This window comes from Geospiza fortis, unplaced genomic scaffold (genome assembly GCF_000277835.1).
Source record: "Geospiza fortis unplaced genomic scaffold, GeoFor_1.0 scaffold5, whole genome shotgun sequence".
NCBI classification, from domain to species: domain Eukaryota; kingdom Metazoa; phylum Chordata; class Aves; order Passeriformes; family Thraupidae; genus Geospiza; species Geospiza fortis.
In genome coordinates this window covers 1,527,194-1,553,693 of record NW_005054421.1, presented here as the reverse complement: position 1 = coordinate 1,553,693, position 26,500 = coordinate 1,527,194, and the positions used below count along the sequence as shown (strand labels likewise).

At 39.2% G+C, this 26,500-nt stretch overlaps 2 protein-coding genes across 2 annotated transcripts in view; both read left to right on the top strand.

The window, feature by feature from the left end:
* EEF1AKNMT (eEF1A lysine and N-terminal methyltransferase) overlaps positions 1 to 11,931 on the top strand; it is a 40,995-nt gene extending 29,064 nt beyond the window's left edge. Inside the window, exon 8 of the mRNA XM_031061674.1 lies at positions 11,894 to 11,931. Within this exon, the coding sequence (XP_030917534.1) occupies positions 11,894 to 11,931 (38 nt within the window). The remainder of the gene's footprint in view (positions 1 to 11,893) is intronic.
* DNM3 (dynamin 3) overlaps positions 3,062 to 26,500 on the top strand; it is a 155,096-nt gene continuing 131,657 nt past the window's right edge. The window contains exons 1-11 of the mRNA XM_014309328.2: positions 3,062 to 3,137; positions 12,007 to 12,156; positions 13,546 to 13,749; positions 14,313 to 14,411; positions 15,265 to 15,425; positions 17,109 to 17,251; positions 19,024 to 19,159; positions 20,070 to 20,137; positions 20,957 to 21,095; positions 22,090 to 22,176; positions 24,050 to 24,120. Of these exons, the coding sequence (XP_014164803.1) occupies positions 12,102 to 12,156; positions 13,546 to 13,749; positions 14,313 to 14,411; positions 15,265 to 15,425; positions 17,109 to 17,251; positions 19,024 to 19,159; positions 20,070 to 20,137; positions 20,957 to 21,095; positions 22,090 to 22,176; positions 24,050 to 24,120 (1,163 nt within the window). The 5' untranslated portion in view covers positions 3,062 to 3,137; positions 12,007 to 12,101. The remainder of the gene's footprint in view (positions 3,138 to 12,006; positions 12,157 to 13,545; positions 13,750 to 14,312; positions 14,412 to 15,264; positions 15,426 to 17,108; positions 17,252 to 19,023; positions 19,160 to 20,069; positions 20,138 to 20,956; positions 21,096 to 22,089; positions 22,177 to 24,049; positions 24,121 to 26,500) is intronic.

Below are 26,500 nucleotides of genomic sequence, written 5' to 3'. Positions count from 1 at the left end.
GAGGAGCTGCCTCCTGTCCTGTGGATGTCAGAGTAGGCATTTCTGCAGAAGCAGTTGTGCAGCATTTAACCTGATTCCCTGCTGTGTGGTACTAGGTTGCTTTTCCTAAAATGTGCAAGCTATCTTTCAGATTTGACTTACATTTGTGTGTTTTTAAAAAATTGCTTTTTCTTCCCTGTAAGTAGAGTTTATGTATTTATTTGTAACATCTGATTTGAGCTGTACAGAGAATGTACAGAATGTGTAGAGAGCTGTACAGAGGGCTGTACAGAAACTGTACACAGGTGCCGCTGCCTTGTAGCTGAAATTTCAAATGTTAAAAAAAACAATCCCTATCCCTGTGGGCACATTGATGTCAGTGTCTGTTTTAGAGAGGTAAAACACCCATTCAGTGGTTAAATGGTGGGGGAGAATTTTCTCCTGAACTCTCTCTGTGAAGCCCATTACCCTCATTCTTTGACTTCTTCCCTTTTAAAAATGTGCATTTGTAGCAGAAGTTTTATGTCCTGTTGTGTTGGTTATGTGATGAGCACAGCTCTCCCTCTCACCAAGCAGGAACTTCTCTCTGCTGATGTTTGCTTGAACAGAAAACAGTTCAGCTCATTGGACAGAGGTGAATGCCATCACTTTTGAGCATATTAAGAGCATGTTCTGAAGGAGAATTGTTGTCTTAACCTTTCTTTGTAATTTTGCTGTTGAAAGGTGAGCATTGTGTACACAGGGAGCTGCATTAATGCAGTGTTTTTACTGCTGAATGTGCTTAGTCTGAAGCACAAAATCAATAAATCTTTTCAGCCTTTGACTCCCCAAAGGATTCTCTTGTCTCTTGTGGTGCTGTAGAGGACACTGGTGTAGGTGACCACTTTGTCCTGAGTGGCAATGCATTTTAGCTTCTTGATGGGAAAATATACATATATATTAAAAACAGATATTAAATGCTTGAAAACCAATGTATGAAACTGTAATCTTAATCTTAATTTGGTACTCCTGGGCTGTGTTCATTTCAGTGCACACAGAAGTATGACCATGTTCCCATTACTATTTTCTGTTTCCCCATGAGAAAATAGCAGGAGGTGTTCATTGAGGGGCAGCTTTCTCTCCATTAGCAGATACTGAAATTATGACAGAGACCTATCTGAAGGCCTTTGGCATCTCTTTAAGCTAATTCCTCTGTGCTGTTGCTGTCTCAGCTGTTATAAAGCATCACAGCAGATTTAAATCAGTGCACCTGATGGTTTTGCAGTATCTTTGCTTTAGAGGTTACTTGAATTCCTAATTAGTTGTACTTCTGCCTGCCGGTCTTAGTTTGAGTAGGGAAGTTAATGAGTGAGTTTGTGTTTGAACAGCCTCCCCTTTATGGTGTGCTTTGGTTTGCAGAGTAATCCCGCAGTAAGCACTCATTAACAGGTGCTGAGAAAGGGAAACACAATTTGGCTACAAACTAACACTGTTTCATTCAAAAAGCTGGGGAGTTCTAAAGTGGTGTGGGGCACAGGACGGGTGGTCTTGTTCCTCAGAGCCTTAGAACTGCTTGCATATGTTATTTTTATTTTTTTATGTCTAGATGTTAGGAAGAAAACCTTCAGTACTCCTATCACAGCTAGAGTTGCTGTGTTTCTTCTCTGCTGAAGCTTTGTCACCTTGTTGGTGCTTGTGGAAAGAGGTTCACTTTTGTGTTCCTGAGCCTGTCCTTGCCTGGGACTGCTCAGACCTGACATCCTCCGGTTTGCACAAATAATATCCTGGATATTTGTGTGGTTTACTTTTCATAGATGTACCCTCAAGGCCTGTTTTAAACCACACAGGTTTGAGTGCAGCCTTTAAAGGAGCTGTGAAAGTCAGGCTTCCATTAAGTAGCGCAGGGTCAGTGTGAAGATCCTCAGTGGTTGTTCCAGGCAGGAGGTGATTGCCCAAGTGGCTGGAGCAGTCCTGTCTGAGCAGTTGTGTCTAAAGGGCTGCCAGGGCCGTGCTTTGTTCCTTTGGCTCTTGTCCTTCTCCCCATCCCTCCCAAAGACCCTGCACATTCCTGCCTCACCTCTGTACAGGCACTCAGGTGTATAACAGCAGTGACCCAGATCAGCTCTGCCCTTGGACTGAGAATTCCTGCCCTAAGCCTTTGCTGCACTGCTTTTCATCTGAGCCAGAGAGGTAAGCTAGCAGTGCTGCTAGGGCAGGCAGAAAAGTGATTCAGCATCCCTTGTGAGGCAGGAAAAACGAGGGGATTTTGATGAGTTTACACTGATTGTGAAACTCTGTTTACCCCTAAATTTTGTTCCTCTGAAGATACTTATTTGAAGGAAACACTTTTCAAAGCCTCTCACTGAACCTCATCTCATAGTTTTAAAATGTTTAATAGATCTGGCAACTGGGGAAGACACTGAGAAAAATGTGTTATTTTGCTTTGGATTTCTTTCTTTCCAGTTGCATAAGGAGTCTCCCTGTCTTTAGAGGCATGGAAAAGCCCATGGGGATGCATAATGATATGGCAGAGCTGGTGGGTTTGTTTTCTTGCTTCCTTTCTGGTCCAAGGACACTCTCCCTCTATCCCACAGGACCTCTAGTGTTCTGCTTTCACTGAGAAACTTTTGGGCAGATGTGTTGGTGGAAAGTTATTTGGGGATTTGAACTGGCAGAAGTTGAGTATGTGAAGGAGGAGTGCAGAGTGCTGCCAGTTTGGTTTGTCCAGAGTTCTGGTGTGATGTGTATTCCTGTGTCCAGATCCTCTTCAGAATGAATGTGCAGTGATGCCAGAATCATTTGGGCAAATCTGGCCATGGCTTCAGGTAGTGTTACTGTGCAAGGTGAGATGCTGTACGTGATGGTCTTGAGGAGGCCTGGGAATGCCCTGAGACAGTAATTCAGCTTTAATACACATTTGTCTCCTATGTAATGACCAACTACTATATTGAACCAAAATTAACAGCCCTCCTTTATAGGAGTATTTGCTATAAATCTATCCACACCACCTTTCCATTTCCATGCAGAGGAGGTTCCAAATTAGTCCAACATCTTATGTAACTGCACATTACTTCTGGCTAGTAACTATTTTTTCAATGTTTCTAGGGATTTTCTTCCACGAGGTTCTGGAATTGTGACAAGACGACCGTTGGTCCTGCAGCTCATCACTGCCAAAACAGGTAATCTACATTTCCCATTGTGGGAAAATGATAATGTCTAAATCCTGGAGCACATGATGAATTGAACCCACATCATTACATGCAATATGCTTTGGAAATTAGCTTTGATTTATTCATTTCTTGATGAGCTTTGCTGTTGTATTAGTTAACACACCCAAATTGCTGCATTTCTACCTTTAGCTCTTGCTCCAGTGCACACAGATTTGATTCCACTCAGGCTGTTTTCAGAACTTGTCTTTTTTGGTTGGGCTCATTGCACTAAGTAGAGCAGAAGGTGGATTGGGGGAAAACAAGGGTTCTGTGTATTTGTCTGGTCAAAAATAGAAATATTTTTGGGTGTACCATTAAGCTATGGGACATATTGAGATCTTTCATGAGAATTCACTCTGTACTCTTCCACAGGGCACTTGATGTGCTGTGGTGTAGCTCAGTTCCCTGGCATAGCTAAAAGAAGTTATGGTTCACCATCATTCCAGTTTTTGGTGTTGTTACTTCTAAATCAATATCACAAGCAACAAAAATCACTGGTTTGCTATTTACTTCTGCTCAAAATAGTAAAAAAAAAAAGAAACAAAATAACATCCAAACCAGCCCTGAAACCAAACAGTTTCAGTGTTTGGTCTTTGAATTATGTACCATGGTGAAACTGGGGAAAAAACCAAAATTATAGCTGCCTGTAAAACTTTAGTCTGTCCCTGTGTGAGAGATGTAATTAAGTTTTTCTGTGTATTTCTTTCCTGAAGGTCCTCACAGTGTTCGGCAGAAAGGTAGACTGCAGTCTGCCTGGGCTTCAGGGTGTTTCCTGAATTATTGCTTTTAAAATGCCATCATAATTTCAGTGCCTCTATAAAATTTTCCATGGTGTTTTCACTGTGGAAGAGAAAGGAAAAACAGTGGAATTCAGGATTTCTGCATGCTCAGCTTAGAAACTTTAGGATTGTCAAGTGTCATATACTTATAGTGCTTTATATGTGGTATATATTAACATTTGTTTTAGCTGGAGGAACAAACACTTGCCATTTCTGCAGCTCTGGCTTTTGGCCTCTGACTGATGATGCAGAAATGCCTGAATGAGGCTTAGCTGTGGAGAGTCTTCATCTGACTTTTCCAGCACCATGGCACAATGCAAGAGCAGAAGAAACAAAAGCTTTGAGCTTTCTGAATCCTTTCAAAAAGACTGAACTGAGGGGACCTGTCTGATATCTGCCCTCAAGTGGTTAAATATTTATTCATTGACACCCATCCTAAACTTACCCTGACTGCTCTGTGTTGACCTCTTTTATAAAATCATCACTGTCCCTTGGTTTAGGGTTTTTCTCTATCTGCTTTTCCTCATTACTACATTCCCAAAGTATTACTGCCTTTAGGTAGGCCTCTAGGTTTTGTACAAGTACCCTCTCTGCTGAAAATTAGTTCTTCATTATAGCTTAAAGAGCAAAACAAAAAACTTTTAAAATTCAGGAGAACTGAGTTTCAGCCTAATTTTGTGTTTCCTGGATGTCAAGGTTTATTTCTCCCTTTGGGAAATGCTGTGAAGTTCTTGTTAGGGATTAAATGCCAAGACCTTTAAAATGCAAGCTTTAATTATTTTGTTACTTTCTTTAAACTTTGTTCCACTGTTGTTGTTTTTGATGGTGAAATTCCAAGTAACATTATCTTTTAAGTCACCTTTATCTTTGTGAACTAATTTTAAGAAAAGAAAATAAAGAAAACTGCTTAGAGAAGCACAGTGTTCTTTTACAGGAAGCAGATGCTGGGCTGATTTCTATGAAGCCCATAATTATCCAAAATGTTACAGAATAATTAGAGGGCTGTATCAGCTTTTTGTTGCTGTAGTAAACAAAACTAATTTTTAATCCTAGGATTTTTTTCTTGAGTCTTAAAAGTAATTGTTTTTAATTTTGGAGTATTCCTTGGGAGAGAGGGGGCACTTTCTATGCAGGCATGCACAGATGACTACAAGATACTTCAGCAACATTTTGGAAGTGGCTGAGAATAGTTTTGGAATGTGAATTTGATTGACAAAGGAGGTTAAAGCTTCATTTGAGTCACTGCACTAAGAGATAAAAATTAGCAGAGGAGGCATTTGTGCACATCAGAGTCAGAGAAAGCTTTGCCCATCCATTATTAGGTCAGGCATGGCATGGAAGGATGCAGCAGGAGTTGGTTGGGAGGGGTTCCCAGGGATCCTCCAGCATCTGAGAGATCTGGGTAAAGAACTGTTAACCCTGCAGGGGTCACATTGAACAATCCATAGTAAGAAATGCAGCTCATGAGAGATGTGGAGTATATGGGGTATTTTTTAGAATTTTTGAATTTTTTAGTATGGGGTGTTGTTTTTTGTAGAATTTTGTTGACCCATTTTAAAAGCTCTGTGTAGTTTGTACAAAGCTGTTTTGCAGTGACCTGTTGGCCTCCTTGAGTCACTGCCATGTTTTGGTGGTATCAGTACAATTCCTAAATGACTTTATGGCATTTGCACTCCACATTCATGCAAGTTTGTACTCTGCTGAAATACTGAAGGCAAATACAAAGTTTTAAATTAAATATTGCAAGTAACAAGTTAGTCTTTAATAGTTTTGGGTATTTTTCTCTGAGTTTGATAATGTGAGAAATTGTCTTTAAGATGCAAGTATTGGTGCACAGATGACCTGGGATAAGAATTTTGAGTGTGCTTCTGAGCTGGTGGGTTTTTCTTCCTTTGAGTTAGTTCCTTAATTTTTACATTAAAACTTATTTCTTCAACATTCTAAGCTTTTATTTCACAACTTTGAGTATAGTTCTTAGCTTGGTGGTTTTTTATCTAATACAGCAGTAAGATTAAATAGTTTTTGTTGGAGTGAATAGATATTTTAAGTGGTGCTGCTGAGTAAGCTTTAGAAGGTAATGACTTGAAATTTCTGAGATCTTGAGAGATGAGTTGGTGTTTTTGTTGGTTTTTTTGTTTATTGTGGGTTTTGTTTGTGGTTTATTCTTTTCTTTCTGCTGCCACACATTCTGTATAACCTTAGGCAATCTGTTCTTCTTGCTGTGCTTTCTTCTGCCTCTGCAGGTGAGATAATGACTAGAGTTTGAGAGATTAGCTAGTACATTGTTTTTGAACAACAGTGCCAACAAAAAATATGTGAAGCCTTTGTAGTAGATCTTCTCTTTGTTAAAAATCCATTGCCTGCTGTATAAATCCTGGTATTTGTTATTTACATCTGAAATATCCTGGCTCTAGGAGAGTTATTTTCCTTATTTTGATAACTGTTTTTGGAGCAATTTCAGATTTTCTTCTTGCTTTGGCAGATTAACAGATTTTGAAACACTTTGCTGAGGTGGACATTTGTTAGAGAAATGAGTCGTATTTACAATACCCACATTTGAGTTCTGTTAATTAGAATACTAGGTGGAAATTAGATCATGAGGTTCAAAAGACATTCTCATTTTTTCTGAAGTCTTGCAGATGCTCTTTTCTGTTGAGGTTGTAGAGCTTTAAAACAAATTTTGTGTATTGCAAGCCTACTCCTCACACACAGCCATCTTCTGTTGCCATCTGGTGGCAAAAACAATCCTTGAACAGAAAAAGAAATATAAAAAGAATTTAGACTGGTTATTTCAGCTAACACAAATGATCTTAGAGACTTCATCAGATGGCAGGCATTTGGAGGTATTCAGGGACAAACACTGGAAAAATGCCACAGTGCCAATGGCAGGAAAGAGAACAGGCACTTTACAGGGAGGAAAGGCAGACAGTGGCTGCATTTCCTGCATCCCACTCTCATTCAGATGATGAACAGGGATGCTGGAGAGATCAGTAAAATTACTGAGTTGTGTACCCCAAAAGCTAAAAAGTGCCACCAGCAGGAGGAAAAGATGGTAAAAAAAGATGGTGATGCCTTTTTGAGCTAAGGAAAGGCTCATCCCCCAAACAGTACTGGCATCCTGGAAGAGAGACAGTGCTGCTGCTCTGAAACCTGAATTTAAGTTTGTGTAAGGTCAGAGAGACTGCACATGTTCCTTCCACCTCCAAATCTCCCAGTTGTTGCTGTCTGTAGGGGTGATCTGAGCTCATCCTGTGACTGCTGACGTCTGGCAGGATGGTTTGCTGGCTCAGCCACTTTTCTCATCAGGACCCTCAAAATGGGATTTGAACTTCAGCTCATGTTGGGACAAATTAGTGGTACCCACAAATACTTGGCTTTACATGTGGGTTTGCCTGGAAGCTTTTGTTTCCTTGATCCCAGGTTGGTGCTCAGTGGCATTAGGAAAGATAGATTCCCCTCATTAAGATCGAAAAATGTCTCTGTGTATGCTCATTTTTATAAAGATGATAAAGGAAAGGGACAGAAGAATCAGTCAAAGTTCACTTTTAAGAGAAAGAAATCTATAAGTAGTTATTAACTATCGATTTGAAAGGTATTTGAGATGAACAGCAGCCAACACAAACTCATCAAGGGAAATAACCCTGTCATATCAGTGCAATAAATTTTTTTTATTACAAGGTAGCAGGCTTGTAAATTGAGGTGAGGTGGTATCTTAGCTTGGCTACAGTAAAGGTTTTTAAATGACTCATTTTTTTGAAAATATCTTGGAAAACATGATTTAGCAAGGACTCCTGTGAGATGGATGCACAGCTGTTTAGAGTGGGACACCCCTCCAGGTCATGTTCAGTATTTTGTATTACTGGTAGGATGACAGAATGGAGTGTGTTTATTAGGTTGGTGTTTGACAAATACAACCAAGAATATGAAAGATGCTGGTGGGCAGAATTGGAATTCAAATTGCTTGCAAATGAAGAAAAATATCCCCAAAGTAAGAAGCAATTCATCTGGGATGTGTTTTTTTTCTGTACTGAAAGGCTGGTATTTGAGAAAAAGGTTGGTTTTCAGAAAAGGACCTGGTGCTCACTGTGAATCTCTGACAGAGCAAAACTCACTGATGTGATGCTGTTGTGAAATACAGAAGTAAACTTTGTACAAGATGCAGCACAGAAATGCAGTCCTACAAGGTTCTGCTTTTCCTCAGTCCTGGGAAGGAGAGAGCTCTGGTGAGAGCTCTGCCTCTGTAAAATTAGGGAAAAATGCCTGGAGGAGTGCTGTGTGAGGGCTTGGAACTATAGAAAGCATCATCCATAGGAAATGGCTGAAAGAACAGAGGGAAATTCCTTCTGCAAACAAAAAATTCCAAGGTTGTATAAGATTATTGTATCCAAAAGAATGCTTTTCCTCCTCTGGTACAGGTGTCTACCCTTCCAATGAAGCATTTCACTGGCTCCTGAGTGTGACCTGCTATCTTTGGTAGTTACTTTATCAGATCTGCACTGTTTTCCATGTTTAACATCTTCTGCTATGGTATTCTTGTCATTCTCTGCATTGCCAGGATTTTTTGTTTTAGCTTCAGGAAATGCCAGGGTACTTCTATTTCTTATAGCCTTTCTGCTTGAAGGTTAGCAGTGGAATAACTCAGTTTTGAGTATTTCATCTTCAGCTTGTTAGAAAAGCTCCAGAAATGGCAAAGCAGAAGAGGGATTTTAGATTGGATAGGACAAGGGCTTTTTATACTTCCTCTGTTTTCAAGGCAGCCCCATTGAATGATTTGCTATGGTTCAGATTCACTTAACTGCATTTACTTTGTTCAGAAAAAGCTGTCCATCATCAAAGAAAAGGTGAAGTACTTTGGCTGCTGATGTTTATTTGCATGTTTTTCAAACATCCTCTTGAAATCACTGTTTTGGAAAGAGTTCTGAGGCTTTGGGAGATTCTTTATTGAAGGTAAAAAGTGTTGTTGCTCGAGTGATATCTCCCCAAAGGGCAGAGAGAAGGTGCAGTAATAGTAGATACTCCTCCTGTGCTGCCTACATTTAAAATGTTTGCTACAGGCCTACAATTTAATGAACCACTTTTTGGAACACTTTCAATCCCTTTTGAGTACTTTGCACTGGATACTGCCAGGAACTTGGAGCAGCTCTGCTTGAAATCAGTTTGGGAGCAGCTCTGAATCCAGGTCTCTGATCCTGGCAAATTCCTGACCTCAAGTAACAGATTATTCTGTACAGAGTAAAATCTTTGGGCTTTGTAAGCTCTTGGGCTCAGCCTGATGTGGATCAAGGATGTTTTCCAAAACATCCCTTATGTACTCCTAAGGGCTGATCCTTGTCATTTGGCTCTCTTTAGCTTAGAGACAAATTTATGAAATATCTCAAGTGTTCATATAATTTAAATAGTTTGAGAATAGCAATGGCTGTTTAGTGCTCATAACAATATATCATTGTGCTAGATTAAATCATAAAGGCTAACAGAGATATAACTGTCAGGAAAAATAAGGAACATTTGAAAATATGTGATCCCATATCACTAGTTTGTATGATTTGTCTAATTTAATCAAAACAGAAGAGATAATTCATCACTTGTGGATGCACTGAAGGAACTATGCTCTGGTAGCCTTTTAATTTTATGTTATCCAAAGTGCTTTTCATGAATCTGGGGGAAAAAAAAGAGTTATTCTTTTACAGGAGTTATTTCTCTATACATGCAAGGACTGTTTTTAATTTTGTATCTAATTTTTCTTTCTCTTAATGTAACTTCAGTTTCATACAAAAATCCATGTCTGAAAGCTAGATGTCAGGCAGGATCACTTCTTCTTGCCTAGCTTTCTGTCCATTCCCACAAAAACATAAATAAAACATTTTCCTAATGTTCTTCTGTGCATGAAAGCTGGAAAGTGAAGATTGCATTAAAGCATGTGCTTCTCCAGCCTGGCTGAAGGCATCACTGCCAAGGGCAGGCTCAGGGCTGAAAGGAGCAGAACAAAGCTCTGCTTGTCCCTTGGAATTCTTATTCCGTAGGCTGCGAGTGGCACCACAGGTTAGGAACCACCCTGGAGTTCATTCCTTCAGCCCTGCTGGCACCACAGATGGCACCAGGAGCAAGGAGATTTGATAAACATGAACCCAGATAAAAAGTAGCAAACATTTTTGTTTGGATTGCTTTGAAGCCTTGTCAGGTAGTGAATTTATTACTGAGTGTAGAGTGGGAAAAAGAGAAAAACTTTCCTTGGCTACTGAGTCAACTGATTACAGCTGGGCACCAACTATTAATTACTGGATTTAGAAATAATTTCCTGAGAAAATCTGATGATCCTCTGAGAGAAAAAAATAACTAAGAAGAATATGTATGTTTTATGCCAGGAGTTGTGCATGAAGAGGTGGGATAATATATGAACCACTTGTCAGCTCTTTTTTTCATTAGGTATCTATTTGCCAGCCTTGAGATGACAAATTTTAAAAATGTAAATTCTCAACTGAGATATTTTATTTTGTGCACCATGTAATTTTTCTTTTTGAAATATTTCAATATACCCTGGTATTTTTTTAATAAACAGTAGATAATGAAACAAAACTCCCATTCATTATCATTTTGCTGCTAGAACTGGAAAAAGGATATAAAATAAGGTGCTTATTTTTTGGTGCTCTCTTGTTTTTAAAATAAAGGATGTATTTTTGTCTGAACAAGGGTGAGTTTCCCTGTTCCTCACACACTGAATCTGGAGGGATTGTGATATTGTAGCATAGACAGGTGGGTATTTGATGTTTTCCCCTCCAGTCTGTCCTTTTTTTCTGTCAGTTTGCTTTAACTATTTTTTGTAGTTTTGACTATTTGTTACTTTTTTAACAGCTCTGTCAGTATTAGTAACAAAGTGACTTCTGGAGAACAGGCTTCAGTACTGACGCATAAAGTCCTCTTTTAATCCATATTCTCACATTTGGTGTTCTCAGCTCTGTTCTTTGAGTACCAAGCAAGCTCTTTGCTCTGGCTATCTGGGCTTGTTACTAAGTAACATTTTCTGGGGAAGAAACTTCTGTAGGGAGCTTTGGGATCAGGCCTCCAATGCAGGATGAAATGAACTGGAATGTGCACAAATCTTTTCAGCCTTTCCCCGGTCCTGCGGCTCTGACCTGCTGGGGACAGGACGTGAGCTGGTGTCTGGAATTGCTGTTTATGTCATCATTTCTGATGGCAGCCTCACTATGTACATAAACCTTTGTGTTCTGCTTTGAAGGAAGAAAATCCAGTTCTAAAATCCTGGGATGTGCTTTTGGTTATGCAGGCAACCAAAAAGGTTGCAATGATTAATATCAGTATTTGGATTCAAAAGTCAAAACAGGGACTAAGTGTCAAGTTTGGATTTAACAAATTATCTGTCTCTGATTCCTGGTCAATGCTTTTCTAAGGTAAAATAGCAACTGATATGAAATTAAAGGCTTGGGAATTATTTGTGTCATCCCACTTCAGCAAAATCACAGCTATTTCTGTAGACACTTTTGCAAACTTGTAAACATGATTAATATTTAGTCTACAGGACACTTTTAGCAAAAGAGGAAGCTGTGTTAAAAACATTACAGTGTTTTTAAGTGATCTTATTTTCATTTTGAACTTGCAAAAATTTACAGAATTCCTTTACTAAATTCATATGTAACATGGGATGTAAATGTTTGAAGCAAATCCTAAAAATCTTTCCTGGTACAGAATTTGAATTCCTTTTCCATTTAGGATGTATTACAGGCAAATAAGATCAGATGAAAACTCAATCTCAATCTGTTCCCTATTCTATTACTGTAAATGGCATCTAATTGAAAGATTCAATTGTTCCAGAAGATGATGTGCTAAAGGTAGGAGCAGTAAATCATATCCAGTCAACTTGACTTTTAACTGAGCCTTTCTTGTTGAGGGCTGGTTTTCATTTGTGCAGTCATAATAATGTTTTTCTGATAGCCATGGTGACCAACTTTTGTGCCTACACATCTGAATGACACTGGGGGCTTGAAAGTGAGTGTGCAAGTCAACGAGCCTGTGAAATACAGAGTTGTTATTGATATTCTTGACAGAGTATGCTGAATTTCTACACTGCAAAGGGAAGAAATTCACTGATTTTGATGAAGTTCGTCAGGAAATTGAAGTTGAAACAGATAGAGTAACAGGAATGAACAAAGGCATTTCTTCAGTTCCTATTAATTTAAGAATATATTCTCCACATGGTAGGTAAAATCATTCAACTTTACATTTATGTCATATAAACATATTATGTAGCTCTGTCTGTGTTGCCATCTCCTTTTGTATCTGTTCTTATTGTCTGATCTGGGCTGGAAAAGGTTTGAGGCTGAGTTAGTAAAGACCAGTAATGGGACTTAGTAACAAAACTTCTTTTTGCCGCTCTCCAGAGGAATTCCCTGATCTAGAAAGTGTCTGTGTCTGCCTGCCTTACTGAAAATTTATTGTTTGCTGTCACTAAAAATATATTCAGACAGTAACAGTGTTTGAAGTTGCTTTCTGGTGACGACCCCCTGTATATATCAAAGTGGGTTCCTCTGGTTGCCATCTGCCCAGTTTAATGAAGACAATCTAGAGAAAATGTTTTTCATTGAATTTGTCTTTGATATGGTACAAAAGTGGTGTGTTTGACTGAAGCATGTTTCTTCTAGCTGCAGAGAAGCTCAACTAAATCCCCTGCCTCAAAGCTTGTTTGTTGAACATGCTGACTCCAGGAGAAAGTGAAAATTTCCTACCTATTGCTCTTGCTTTGTTTTGTTAGGATCAATCTTTTAGTTCAGCCATGGTTGTCTATATTAACCAGACTCCAACTATACTTCTGGTATTTCCTTCCTAGGAGTTGCATTTTTCTCATTTATCTAAAGGATGCCCTGTTACCCCAGTAGCAGGATGCTTACTCCAAGCCAGGATGCCTCTAGTTGTCACTGTGGCCCTTATTAGGGAAATCATACCAAAGCAAACCTGGTTTTCTTAATAGATTAATATTTTAATCTTTCTGATTTTTCTGAAGATGTTACAGATTTAAAAAAAAAAACAACAATAAACCTCCCAAACCAGCAATATATCCCCAAGCCCCTTAACAACAGTTTTGCTATATAAGTTAGGCTAACTATTGATTGTTTTTTGGGAATTTCTCAATTAGAAACATGATTGAAAATGTGGTCAGAGACACACTATATTTTAATAAATAATCCAAACAATTGTTTTGGTTTATTTGGAGGATGCAATGAGAGTGATCTGTTGTCTATGCTCCTGTTGTTGGACAAAGCTCAGAAAGCCATGTTAATTTGTCTTAGAGCCCTCAAAGATATGTTATATAAGTATCATTTTATACCAGTTGCAATATTTCAAATATTAAATATTAATATTAAATAGTACTAATAAATCCAGAGAGGTAAGACCAATGGGGGAACAAGTCTTTGCAGATTGTCAGGCCTTTTGTTTGAACTGTTGACAACTGTTGACCTCTTAATCTGCCTGTGCAGGTAGTTCTGTGGGGTTTTATGTGACCAAAAGTTGTGTGCAGCCATAGCTGTGTTGACCTTTTGTCATGTGTGGTGCTCTAACCAGTTTTATGATCCATTTTGTCCATGTAGTCTTAAGCCTGACCCTTATTGACTTGCCGGGAATCACTAAAGTGCCAGTGGGGGATCAGCCTCCAGACATTGAGCAGCAGATCAGAGACATGATAATGCAGTTCATCTCCAGAGAGAACTGCCTGATCCTGGCTGTGACTCCAGCTAACACTGACCTTGCCAACTCAGATGCCCTGAAGCTGGCAAAGGAAGTGGACCCTCAGGGTAAGCAGGATTGAGTGTTACCACTTTTTGTTCTCAACTGTAATAACATAATTGAAAATAACTGACCAATTCTTGTGGGAAATTCCATAATTTATAATATGTAATATAGATGTCTAGTTACATTCTCACACGATCTTCAGCATCACAATGTTACTGTTTGTTAGCTCAGTATTGTTTGGGTAATGTTGCTGTAAATGAATTTTAAAGATGTTGTCACTATCTCTTATAAGCAAGTGCAGCAGTGGTTTTCTATGAATTTTTGTAGTAATGGGAAAAATAGGGGATGGTGCTGATGGGATTTCTGGATACTTACATCATAAATTGTATACAGTCATATTGTAGGGGTGCTGAGCCTTGTTAAGGAGTTTTGAGGAACACATTTCAGCACAAGCAATTATGTTCCTTACTTTTCCAGACATATCATAACTTGAGTTGGAGCTGTTGTTGTGTGATAGCTTTGAGAAGGGCACAGATATGTTCTAACATAATTGTGAGGTGTAATTGTTCTTCTGACTCTAAATGATTCTTCAATAACTTCTTCCTCCTGCTTCCACTCTGGTCAGGCCTCAGAACCATCGGTGTGATCACAAAATTGGATCTGATGGATGAAGGAACAGATGCAAGAGAAGTTCTAGAAAACAAACTCCTCCCTCTTCGCAGAGGTGAGAATGTTCAGTTGCCTTTACTCTTTGCAGTCCAGAAAGTGCTTTGGATAAGGAAGGTGTTTGGGAGTCCTGGAGATGAATCAAAGGTTATGCTGGACTTGATGTGTTCCTTGCTTTTGCAGTTATCTATTCAGCAAACATAAAGGTGACTGTGCTAAAAATGTCCTTTCTGGACCTTGAAAATCCTTGCTTCCTCTGGAATATCCAGCGTAATACCAGCACATCTCATTAGCCAATATTTTTCTTTTCTGCCAGGTTCTTTGTAACAAAAAAAATGGTTTTTTTCTTTGTATATGACAGAAGCAAGCACGAGAGCTTTGATAATCTCACTGTAAACCAGTTTTGATCCTTGCCAGAAGTTTTCAATGTTCTAGCAGCTACTACCACATTTGCTCATTCTGTTAATAATATCAAGAATTTTGATTCTAATTATAATTTATTGACAATTTACTGTCTTCTCCTGTGGAGCAAGTTGGTCCAGCAAATGAGAAGAAATTGTTTTGTGTTTTGTTAATGTCATATCATTTATCTGCATAGACCTCTATGTGTTTTTCAATTTTATTTTGGATTTTTGTTTGCTTATTTTTGAAGTGGTTTCTTTGGTTTTCACCAGAGTTTCAGATATTTCTCTATTTGAATTGGTGATTTAAAAGGAAGTCTATTTGCTATATGTAAACAGAATGAACAATTTAGGCACTGTTAAGATTACTATTCTACTTGTAAACATGATCTGAAATGCCTGAATTGGAAAGTTTTGTTTGAGCTGAGACAGTCTGGTTCTATTTAAGATGAATTCAGTGGTTCAGGCAATAGCTGCATTGATTTACCCATTGGTTTTCTCTTGTTTTAGGTTATATTGGTGTTGTAAACAGAAGCCAGAAGGACATTGATGGGAAGAAGGACATAAAAGCAGCTCTTCTAGCAGAAAGGAAATTCTTTCTTTCCCACCCATCCTACAGGCACATGGCAGATCGGATGGGAACACCTTATCTCCAGAAAGTTCTAAACCAGGTAAGACCTGAAACCTTTGTGGTGAAAGGCAACTCTGTAATGATAGGGCCAATATAAAAACTGTGTTAAAATGGAGTTGGTCTCTGAACCTCACTCATCCTTTCCTGCTTTCAGTGTTTTTTAATTTGCACAAGGTAAAAACAAAGCTGTATATTGCATGTAGATACAAAAGCATGCTGTGAGTTGTAGTTTCTGACTCTTACTGGCAGTTCTGCACTCCCCTGTTCTTTAGAATACTGAACATGAACATTAAAACCAAGATTTGCTTCCCTCCCTGGAAGTATACCATCCTATTCCTCAATTGTTACATTTAACTTGTCAGTTGCCCAGTGTTTTTGGTATTCCTACAAGTCAAACTTCATACTGTGTTTTGCAGCTCACTGTCAAATTGTAGCTTTTCCTCTGGAATAGACAAAGACCAGGTCAGCCTGGCTTTGTCCATTTTGGACAGCAGCTGGAAACAGCTGGAATGCTCCTGGTTAAAGTAGAAAACTAAATGGCTGCTCTGCTTAATTTTTTGCTACAGTGACTTTGCAGCTGTAACTGCAAAACCAGGCTATGAAATGCTCTGGGCTTGCTCAAAAATACTGCTAATGCCATTTATTTGTGCTTCAGAGCCAAAGTCTTCATCTTGATGCAAGAAATTCTTTGTACCCTGAATTTTTTTCTGCGTTTAGAATGTTTTGTCTTGTTTTACATCTTGAAAGTTTAATCCATGTGTCTTAGTTTTGAGACTGAAACACAAGCTGCACATATACCTTTCAATTGTCTTGTCTGTCCTGACTCTTTCTATGCTATTAACTTTTTTGAGAGCTGTTTTCAATATTAACCTACTTCAGTAAGAACTGTTGATCATCTGTTGCTTTTACTGTGTGTAGAATGTTATATATGGGAAGATCTACATAAGTTCTGTCCTCAAGATATTGGGGAACTTTTGTGTTTCAGGTAGTATTTCAGTTTCTTTGTATCCACAAGGTGGTGCTCCAGGGAAACTCCAGCTTTTGATTTTGCGCTTGTCAGTCTGCTCAGCGACTTGAAACTTGAGTTTATATCTTTTGGTGTATGACAGTTTAAATGTATAGCTTGTCTGGTTGGGGTTGGGAGGAGGTTTGGGGCATAGTGGAAGAAGTCCAGTTTGCTTTTAATTAAGGAATGTGTACAATACCTGAGACATTTATGATACAGGTGAGTCATAGACAGTGCTGTCCTAACATATTAAAACACACACACACATGTATATATATATATGTAAAAACATGCTGTGGGTGCTCAGAATATCTTTCTTTCCCACTTTTCCTTGTGGCTGTAGCAGTTGTTGTGCTGAATAAATATGTAGGGAATTGTGAAACACCCTTAAGAAAAGCAGCAAAATGGGAGTGTGGGATCAGCACAGAGAGATGAGAAGTAATTTTAAATTACCCATGTAATGTGTGTAACTTTTTCAGGTGTAACTAAACAGGTGTGTAGTAACAGGGCTCAGTGAGTGAGAGGATGAAGGAATTTTGTGTGCACCAGGAATATTGAATTGTTCTTTAAAAGTCTCCATTGCATCAGAGATCAAAAGGAGCAGCACTGCTAAACTAGCACAGGTCATGGCTGATATGGTTGGCAGTCAGAAGGAAATGATTGTGCTCTTGCTTTCATCTTTTTGACAGTATAAAAAGACTTTTATTTGCTTTTTAGCAACTTACCAATCATATCCGGGATACCCTGCCAGCTTTCAGAAGCAAACTCCAGAGCCAGCTGCTTTCTATAGAACATGAAGTAGAGGTGTACAAAAACTTCAGACCGGAAGATCCCACCAGAAAAACAAAAGCCCTGTTGCAGTGAGTGTCTTTTGTCTGCTTTTTCACTTCAAATGGGTTTGTTTTGCCTTTTTGCCCCTTCTTTCTGATTGGTTTAAATTTAAACATTAGGATATTGTTAAGGATTCTTTACACAAGCTCCGAAGATTTCTGTGTTTGATGCTCCAGAATACTTTATTTATTTTACAATTTCAACCGAATTTTCCCTAAATTAATTTTAGTAATCCTAGAAAAGGGAGAAAGCAGAACAAGGAAAAAGCATGAAGATGGGAAGCAGAGATGATAAAAAGGTAAAAAACTGCTTCTGATTGTGTAGACATATTCTTCTGTCTGCCAAAAAGATGACCTCAAGCAGGGAAGAGACATTGTGTTGGAAGTCTGTAAGATGAGGAGGTGGGAAGAAGAATAAAGAATGCTTCTTTTTCTAGTATAAAAACTTGTCTGTCCAAAAGAACCTAGAGATGACAAGATAAAAATTAATCAAAGATGGTCGTCCTTCATGTTTTGTGCACCCAAGACCCAGAGATCTTTGCTACAGGAGTTGCCAGTAAAAGTTTGTTGTGCTTTCAGAAAACAGCAAGGCAAATTCTTGGGGATTATCATCATCAGTTCTGAGCTGATTTTTCACTGCTGAAGTCACTGTCTGGTTTGGGTCTCATCCACAAGATAAGTCTGTCTGATGAGACTTTGATACCAGCCATGGAACAGAGATCTCTGTTCATCTGACTTGGAATCAAGTGCAGGTGGAATCCCAGCCCTGTCTTGATTGTGGATTTAGCACCAGGGAGAAAGGACAATGCTGATGTTGTGGATTGAACACCAGTTAGCAGCTGCTGCTTTGCTGCATCTGCTTCCTTCCTTCCTTGGCCTGTTTCCAGGGGTGCTGCATACTCAGTACTGCCTATCTTTTCACCTGGAAGAGCTGCCCTTTTGGGTCTCCCATTTTTTTTTTCTTCAGTTGTAGCCCCCTGTGTTTATATGCAAATAAAATTTACCTCTTAGAGAGGAAGCCTGTGAAGGAAGAAGGAAAGGTGTAAAATGTACCTAGCTCTTCTCTCTTATGTGCCTGTTGTCACATTACTGCTTTGACTGATTCCTGAGCTTTTCAGCATTCTAATGTCTCTGGGATAGATGGTGAGAGCACTGGATTGTGCTTATGTGTAACTTTGGGGCTGGATTCTTTTTCTAATTAAAACTTTGCAGTTCAGAGGGGAAAGTAATCAGCTGAACTAGAGAGGCTTTCTTGAGCCAGATGAAGACTCTGATTTACTCCTTATTTTTGTAACATCTGTGTCCAAAAGAGTAGACAGGTCCTTGGTACTTTACTGCAGATGTTTTGGTTGCAAAAACAGAGGGACATCATCTTTGACTTTTCCATGACTGGTAGAACTCTCCTGTAGGTTTTTCTGGATGCTGCTGCAGAAGTCAAAGCAGAGCCAAGTAAGCTGGAGCTTGTGGTACTGACACATCACCATGTTAGTACTGGTTCTTGGGCTTGCCTTTTGGGCATGGGGAAAAGAAGTTCCTTCCCAGTCTCTTCTGAATTTTGCAGCACTGGATTCACATCATGCTATTAGACTGTACTGCAAGACAGCATGAATGCAGGGGGATGTGGGGAGGTAGGGATTCTATGGATTGGCAACTTGGCTCAATCAGTTGTACAGATACTTTTGGCAATTGCTTAAATATGTTTGAATAGGCAGTACTGAAATAAGAGTTGGTAGTTAATATGCTTAAATTGTTCCAGGTTTTGTTTGTTCTTTTTTCCTTTCCTCCCCTCCTTTGCCATTTAGGATGGTACAGCAGTTTTCAGTGGACTTTGAAAAAAGAATTGAAGGATCAGGAGATCAAGTTGATACGCTGGAACTTTCAGGAGGTGCCAAAATCAATCGTATTTTCCATGAACGCTTTCCCTTTGAACTTGTGAAGGTATTTATCCATCTTGCTGATGTGCTTTATTTTATTTGTGTTTCCTTATGTTCATACTGATAGTAGTGTAGCCAAGCAAAGATCTGTTTGAAAGAATATGCTTTTAACTGTGGAAGAAATTACGTGAAGTTATAATTGAGACATTTGGCTTAATTTCTAGGATTGGACACTGAGACATGCTAAAAATTCTAAAATACAAGAAAGAGAATATAATTATAATCAATTTCATACTATTTTCTGTGCTCTCCTATTGTTTTATCACAGATGGCATCTTTCTTTGGTTAAATGGGGCAGGCAAGCAGTTACAGTTGGTAAATTTGACTTGTGTTCAAGTAGCTGATATCTATTAAAATGAGAGTTATGGAAAATAGCCCTTTAGGTCCCTTCCAACCTAAATCATTCTATGATGGTTTGACCTAGGTAATGACCCTTTCATTTGTGACAACACTGACTTCTCTTCCAGCCAGCTGCCTTCCAAGAAACTTGAAGAAAAGCTTCATAACTGGGACAACTCCTCTCTTAAAATTAGTTGAAAACTGTAGAATGGGAAGGGGAGGATAAACAGATCATAATCACGGAAGTTGCACCACTTTAAGAAACCAGCTTTTAAAAAAAAAAAAAGTGGAGTCTTCCAAATCCTGTTTCTGGCTTACTCTGTCAACTCTTCAAAATCATTCCAGCTGTTGATATATCTGGAATGGAAGAATATGTGATTTTCAACAATATTTACTGCTGCCTGTTGCCTTAGTTCTAAAACATTTCAAAATACTTATGCATTGTTTGGTGTAATTAGAAATTACTATTTTAACAGCTGAACTTGCTTGTCCTATGGTTATGGAGGGAGAGGGGATATTTTTTGTTTTGTTGAAACCTTCCCCTGATGTGCTGTTGTGTGCTGCTGTTCCTCTAGATGGAATTCAATGAGAAGGAGCTGAGGAGAGAGATAAGTTATGCCATCAAGAACATACATGGGATCAGGCAAGTGCTCCCATGTTTTCCTGCCTGGGCACATGGTACAGGTGCAATATCTTCCCAAAGCATTGCTTCCAAGCTTTGTTGTTCTCAGAGTTTTGGGAAATGTTTCTTGTGTTACTTGATTGGTAAATTCTCAGATGGTTGACCCTGGTAGCCGTGATGCAGGATTTGAACTTTGCTTGCCTGATTGCTGGGGAGGTCTTGATTTATCATAGTGAACTGATAGTTTTGGATGTGCTTTTATAGTTTGGTTTTTTATATCATTTATCTGGCAAGGTAGACCTTGGAAAAGAGTGTTTAAAAGAGAAGCAAGGCCCATTTGTTTAGGACTGGTTCTCTGGAGTAGCTGTTTATAGTTTCGTTTACTCTGTAGTGACCAACTGTGAAATTCTCCACGTTGGACTCTGAGTAACAAAACCTCATTTTCTGGTGTGAGGGAAAAGTGAAGCCATAGGATTCTTATGGATTTGCTGTGCAAGGGATTGTGCATGGGGTGCTTGCAGCTGCCACTCATCCCTAAGGTTTGATGCACTGCTGCTGAGGCTTTACTGCATTATAGCAGTACTCCTAAGAGTTCTTGCAGTCCTCTTGAAGGAGTTTCATCTTTCAAGCATGTTTCTACTTATATTCTTATATTCTGAGTATATTCTTACTTAGAATGATACTTCCTTTGAGAAAGAAGCAAATTTAATTCTGTGGAAGTCTGTTTGTGTAGGGATTATTACTCAGCTCTGAAAGTGAAGATTTGAGCAATTTAGTAAAAAAAAATCTTCCTTGCCTGATGTTTTTATTACTGTCTTACATATTCTTTTATGTCCACAGAACAGGTTTGTTCACTCCAGATATGGCGTTTGAAGCCATTGTTAAAAAACAGATCGTTAAGCTGAAAGGACCTTGCTTGAAAAGTGTGGATCTGGTGATGCAAGAGTTAATCAACACTGTCAAGAAGTGCACTAAAAAGGTAGCTTGCACATAGAGCTGGTAATGTAAGTAAAATGCAACGGTATAGTATATAATATAAAGGCTGTCTTGCATTTTATGGTGTTATAAGAGATTTCTGATTCAGTCACTTGTCAGACAGAGTAGGACTTCCTCAGGTAATTAATTACAACTTCTGCAAAGTGCTCAGAATAATGTAATCATGGAAAAGTTCATTTTTTGATTCCTTTTGTTTTCATTCTTATGGTGAGAGGTGTTTTTGAGTCAAGAGATGCCCTCAGTTTCCTCCTTAAAACCGTGTTTTCACTTCTTAGCTGACTGGCTGCTTTTGCAGTCTCACTTGTCCATCTGCCTGTCCCATCATCCCAGTGCAGGGTACCCCATAATAGCAGTGATTCTGGGATGTGAGCACAGCTATGATGAGGTTGTTGAGAAACATCCTCTTGCATTTTTTTCTGAAAAAAACCCCAATTTTTTATATCAAAGGAGATATTTCTTAAAACCCGAAAGACAAAGAACATAGAGAAGCAGATTCTCTGGTATGTTTTCAGCAGAGTTTCCAGGGTTTTTTTTCACTTTGTCAAAGTCTGTAAGACTTGTCACTTAAATTAACTGTACAACTGTATCTTGCTTTTTTCAGTATTGTTATGTAAAGATGTTGCCACAAGGTGGAGCCTTTAAAAACAAGAAATTTGGAACTCATTTAGAGCACCACTCTGGAATTAGGCCCAGTAGAAGAGAGAGAAACCTCACCCCAGATAGACTGTTTTTCATATGTCCAAAGTGTATTTTCCTCAGTGTTCCCTGGAGGAGAAGAACAACAACAGTCCAAATGTTTAGGTCTCTCCTGTCCCTGAACAACAGCAAGTAATGCTTGCTTTGCAATGTGCTTAACTTTGAGTCCCAAGCATTTATAATATTTGCTTTCTTCCAGAGAGGAAGGCTGGAGGCTCCCCTGTTTGTATTCCACTGAAGCCCGTCTGCAGGTGTAAATTTCTATTAATTTTCTGTTTCAGTTGGCAACATATCCAAGGTTGTGTGAGGAAACAGAAAGAATTGTTGCTGGCTACATTCGTGAAAGAGAAGAGAAGACCAAGGACCAGGTGAGAATAAATAGGAGATGTGACAGTTTGGGGAAGTGTGTGAGGGAGAAGAGCTCTTACATCCAAAGTGCAGTAGGACAGTGAAAGATTTAATTTTTTTTCAAATAGGCTGCACATTTTAGAGAGGAAGAAAAGTTGCTTCTTTACCACTGAGCTTTAACAAGCACCAGAATTGTTACAGAAAGGTTAAGTAGTGTTGGCTTGTTCCTGTGCCAGTGTGCCAACTTGTTGGCTGGGCCACTAGAGCTGTTTGTGGGAAATCAGTATTGATTAAACAAATGCACACAGGAATAGCTTATTTCTGCTTTGTTTCCAGGTGTTTTTAACATACCCATCCCATGCACCCACCCCTCAGCTTAATTACAGTGAGGCTCACAAACAATTGTACTGGGACCCAAGAGGGAGTGAGAAGCTTTCCTTCAAGTTCAAAAAAAGCTAAAAACCAAATTAAAATTCAGAGAAATTTGGTTAAAGCATTCATCACTTAGCCAAACATTCCAAATCCAGGAAACTGCAAATCTAAGATGACATGGAAAGGATTTGGAATTATTGTCTGGAGAGTGCAGAGTGTGACAATAGAAATCTTTGGGGAAGAAGAGCTCAGCAGAACTCCTAAGCTGTTCTGGACTCCTGGCTCTCTAGGCCTGTCCCTGTGCAAGTTAGGGAGCTGTGCAGCACATCCTGCTGCTTTAATCTGTGCTGCAAATGTAGTCATAGAATAATTCAACAAAAAATTATTAGCTGGGCTTGTACTTGCAGGGAGTTCTAGTCAGAACACTGTTATCTCGAAATTTTGGAGAAAATACAAGTTGTTTAAAATAGAGTTTTATTTTCCTGTTCTTCATTGTATGCACATACCTGACTATTTATCAGAACAAGCAACAAAATATGGGCTTTCTGTAAATGCCAAAAATTGACCAAATAGGTTATTGTCACATTCACATCATTATTTATGATGTTAGCAGCTATCCTTTAGAGGTAAGAGATGGAGCACAAACATAGTGGGGATTGAGTCTAAATGAGGCCTCTAATATCTTCTGGAAATTGTGACGAATTTGGGAGTGATGCTGTATTTGAGGAACTGTGCAGAAATAAGGTTGAAGAGATGAAATGCCACCATTTGGTAACAATAGGTTCCTTCCTTGCTCCCTCTGGTAAATGGAAGTCTGAAAAGACAGGGGTGAAATGCAGTCTCCTTCATATTCCAGATCCTCTTGGAGGGTGGAAGGGAATTTTTTGCAGATATCTTAGCAAGTTCTTTGCTGAGTTAGATTGTCAAGGTCGAATGAAATTCTCTGTGGGCTGCTGAAAGACTGACAAGTGATAAATACACAAATCATTTTGTTATTTTGTTGATAGCCCATCTCTCAATCCAGATATGCACATAGAATGGCTGGACTGGACATTTTCTAGGCCAGGACTGGATTATTTATCACTGCTTTGTGTGGTACATAAAGTGGAAGTATATGGATTTTAGGTTTAAGGTTTAGGTTCCTTGCTGGCTTGGCTGGAATGCTCCAGATAGGCAGAATTTGCTTAACTTGCAAAATGCAGAGCTGGAATCTATGTGTTCTCCCTGCCTGTGTATGATTGATCTTAATGGAATGGACAAGGGCCAAGAAGGTGAAAAATGTGGTCTGTTAGGAGAAAAAGTAGGAAGAAGGAATAGAACTTCTGTAGTCTAACTTATTAAATAAGCACAGAAACAGAAGCAGTGGAATTTAGAAAATATTGCTTTTGGCTGGAACAATTATGAAAACAATATTCAGTAATGCAGAGACTCAAGAGTTCTGGTTTTTTTCTTCCTTCCTTTTCTTCAATCTCTCTCTTCCACCTTACCCATCCTGTTTTGCTCTCCTGTCTCCCATAACAGATGCTGCTGCTCATTGATATCCAGGTTTCTTATATCAACACCAACCATGAAGACTTCATTGGCTTTGCAAAGTAAGTACATGGAAAATTTGTTATAAAGACTCTGCCAGGCTTTTTTGTTTATTTGCTTGGCATTTTTTATTATGCTCAGAACACAATTCCTGAAGTATGACAGTGAGGATCCAGGCTGCAGAGTCCCATACATGCAAGACCATGCTCATTCTCAATAGCCACAATGTTGAAGTCTGTCCCAGTTGCAGGGGAGTCTTCACCCAGTTCACAAGCCTGGTTTCACTGAAGCTGGAGCTTGTGTCTTAGTCTGGAGTCACACGCATTTCAGGACACAGAAATGGATATTGGTGGTCTTTCCACATTGTTATTAATGCATACTTTGGGAGCTGTGATTCTGTGTGAAACAGTTTTGCTCAGAATAATGGATGTCACTGAATTCTAAGTGTGCCTGCTGTTTGGCTGCAGAGAATAATAGTAGCAGAATGCCCTGCAGGGCCTGGTTTGACGTTCTCCTCGCTTAATTGAAAAGGCTGTGAGAATATTTTCCAGAATGTTCTCCCTTAGTTTCCAGCAATTTATGCCTCAGGGACTTCATACCAACATTTTGACACTAGTAAAAACATAGAAGATGTCTTCACTCTTTGAAAAATTAATGTTCCTTCAGACACATTCATGCTGTATTTGCCATAATAGTGATTGGACTCACAACAGGTTTGGGCTGTGTGAGATGCTGGCAACAAATTTGGGCACCACAGTAGTATTTGACTGTGGCCAATTCTAGTTAGCTCTGTGAAGGAAGGTGCACATCTTTGGCAGTGTGCCTTGAAGGTTTAAAACATGGAGCTCAGTGAGCTGAGAGGGGAGAAAGCAAAGGCAGGCACTGTTTGTGTTTGGTTTGAGCAACTTTCTCTAGAATTGTTTGTGGGTCCTAGATATTGTTATCAGTTCTCTTGACAAATAACAGGATGTTGTAGGAATGGTGGCTGGCCTTCTAGAGGTCAAGATAAAAACCTGCCTGCTATTTACTACTCTTCATCCTTTTCTGACAGGAAAAAGGCTGCTAAAAACACTCCATGTATATTCATGGTGTGTGTTGTGACCTTGGGAAGTCACATAGTCCCACCTCCCGCTCAGAGGAGGGTCCTGCTGAGTTCAGACCAGGCTTCTCAGGGTTTTGTCCAATCAGATCTGGAGGATTCCCAAAATTGGAGATTCTCCAGCCTTTCTATGCTAGCTTGTTCCAATGCTTGTCTCACCTCACTATGAAAAGACTTTTCCTTGTGTCAAGTTGAAACTTTCCATATTTTATAGTACTGGATTCTGGAGTTCCAGGTGTATCTGTACCTATTGCATTATGTTTCTCCCCTGGAAAAATTCCCCTCATGGGTGTTGCTCCTGCAGCCTCCATGGTCCTTGCTGCTGTGTCTTTACAATTCCCAAGTTCAATTTCTTGGGAAAGCTGCTTCCTCTTTTGCCAGCTGAGATCTGGAAATCCCCAAGTGCTGTGTATGGGGCATAAGCAGATGACAAGTGACTCTTGGCTTAAGTTCACTGGTAAGTTTAAGCAAGGGTTTCTCTAGGTTGGAACAGATGGGAAGGAAAGTAGCCTTGTTGACTTCTGCTCAATTAAAAGAGAAAAATTGGATAGCAAAGAAGAATTTAAAATATATTCACTAATGAGACAAATGGAGGAAAATACTAATTTGAAACTATAAGTGTATAATTGTTACAGCAGTTATGTTAGAGCTGGAAAATGAAACAAGTTGTGCAGCACAGGGGCTTCTGCAGTATCCAAACATCCTGGACTACAGATTCCCCAGATTCCCTGGTGTTTCCTTTCCCCTGCTGAGCCTTCTAGCCCTTTGTCTCATGCAGCTGCAGTAACAGTGTAAGTCCTGTGAACCATAAGAATGAGAGCACAAGATATTACAAACTACTCTGCAGCACTGCAGGACCTGAGGCAGGTACAGTGCAATGGAATTGTCTTGAGAGGGATTTAACAAGGACAGTGTATAGAACAAATTTACATAGTTATAAAATGGCAAAATCTTAGAATATTAATGTTTGTCTTGTTTGGCAGAACAAATGGCAAAATTCTGGGCTTGAGTTTGTTTCCAGCTGGTATAACTCAAGAACAGCTACATGCTTCAATCTGCATGAAAGGGTAATTTGTGTTTAGAACATTAAATAAAGGACCAATTGCTGGGCTATTTCTAAAAGGCATGGGTTTCTTAATATGATGTTAATGGTATAATTAACTTTTCTAAGATGATAAAATTAAGAAAAAAATAAAACTTAGAAGTTGCACCAAGGACATGCAGTGTTGTTTGGTCAAAAGGATCAGGATTGTCAAGCTAAACACAGTGAGTAGGCACAAAGAATCAATATCCTCGTGGATCTCCCAGACAGCATGTGGACTGCTGGTTTGATGGTGTGGTCC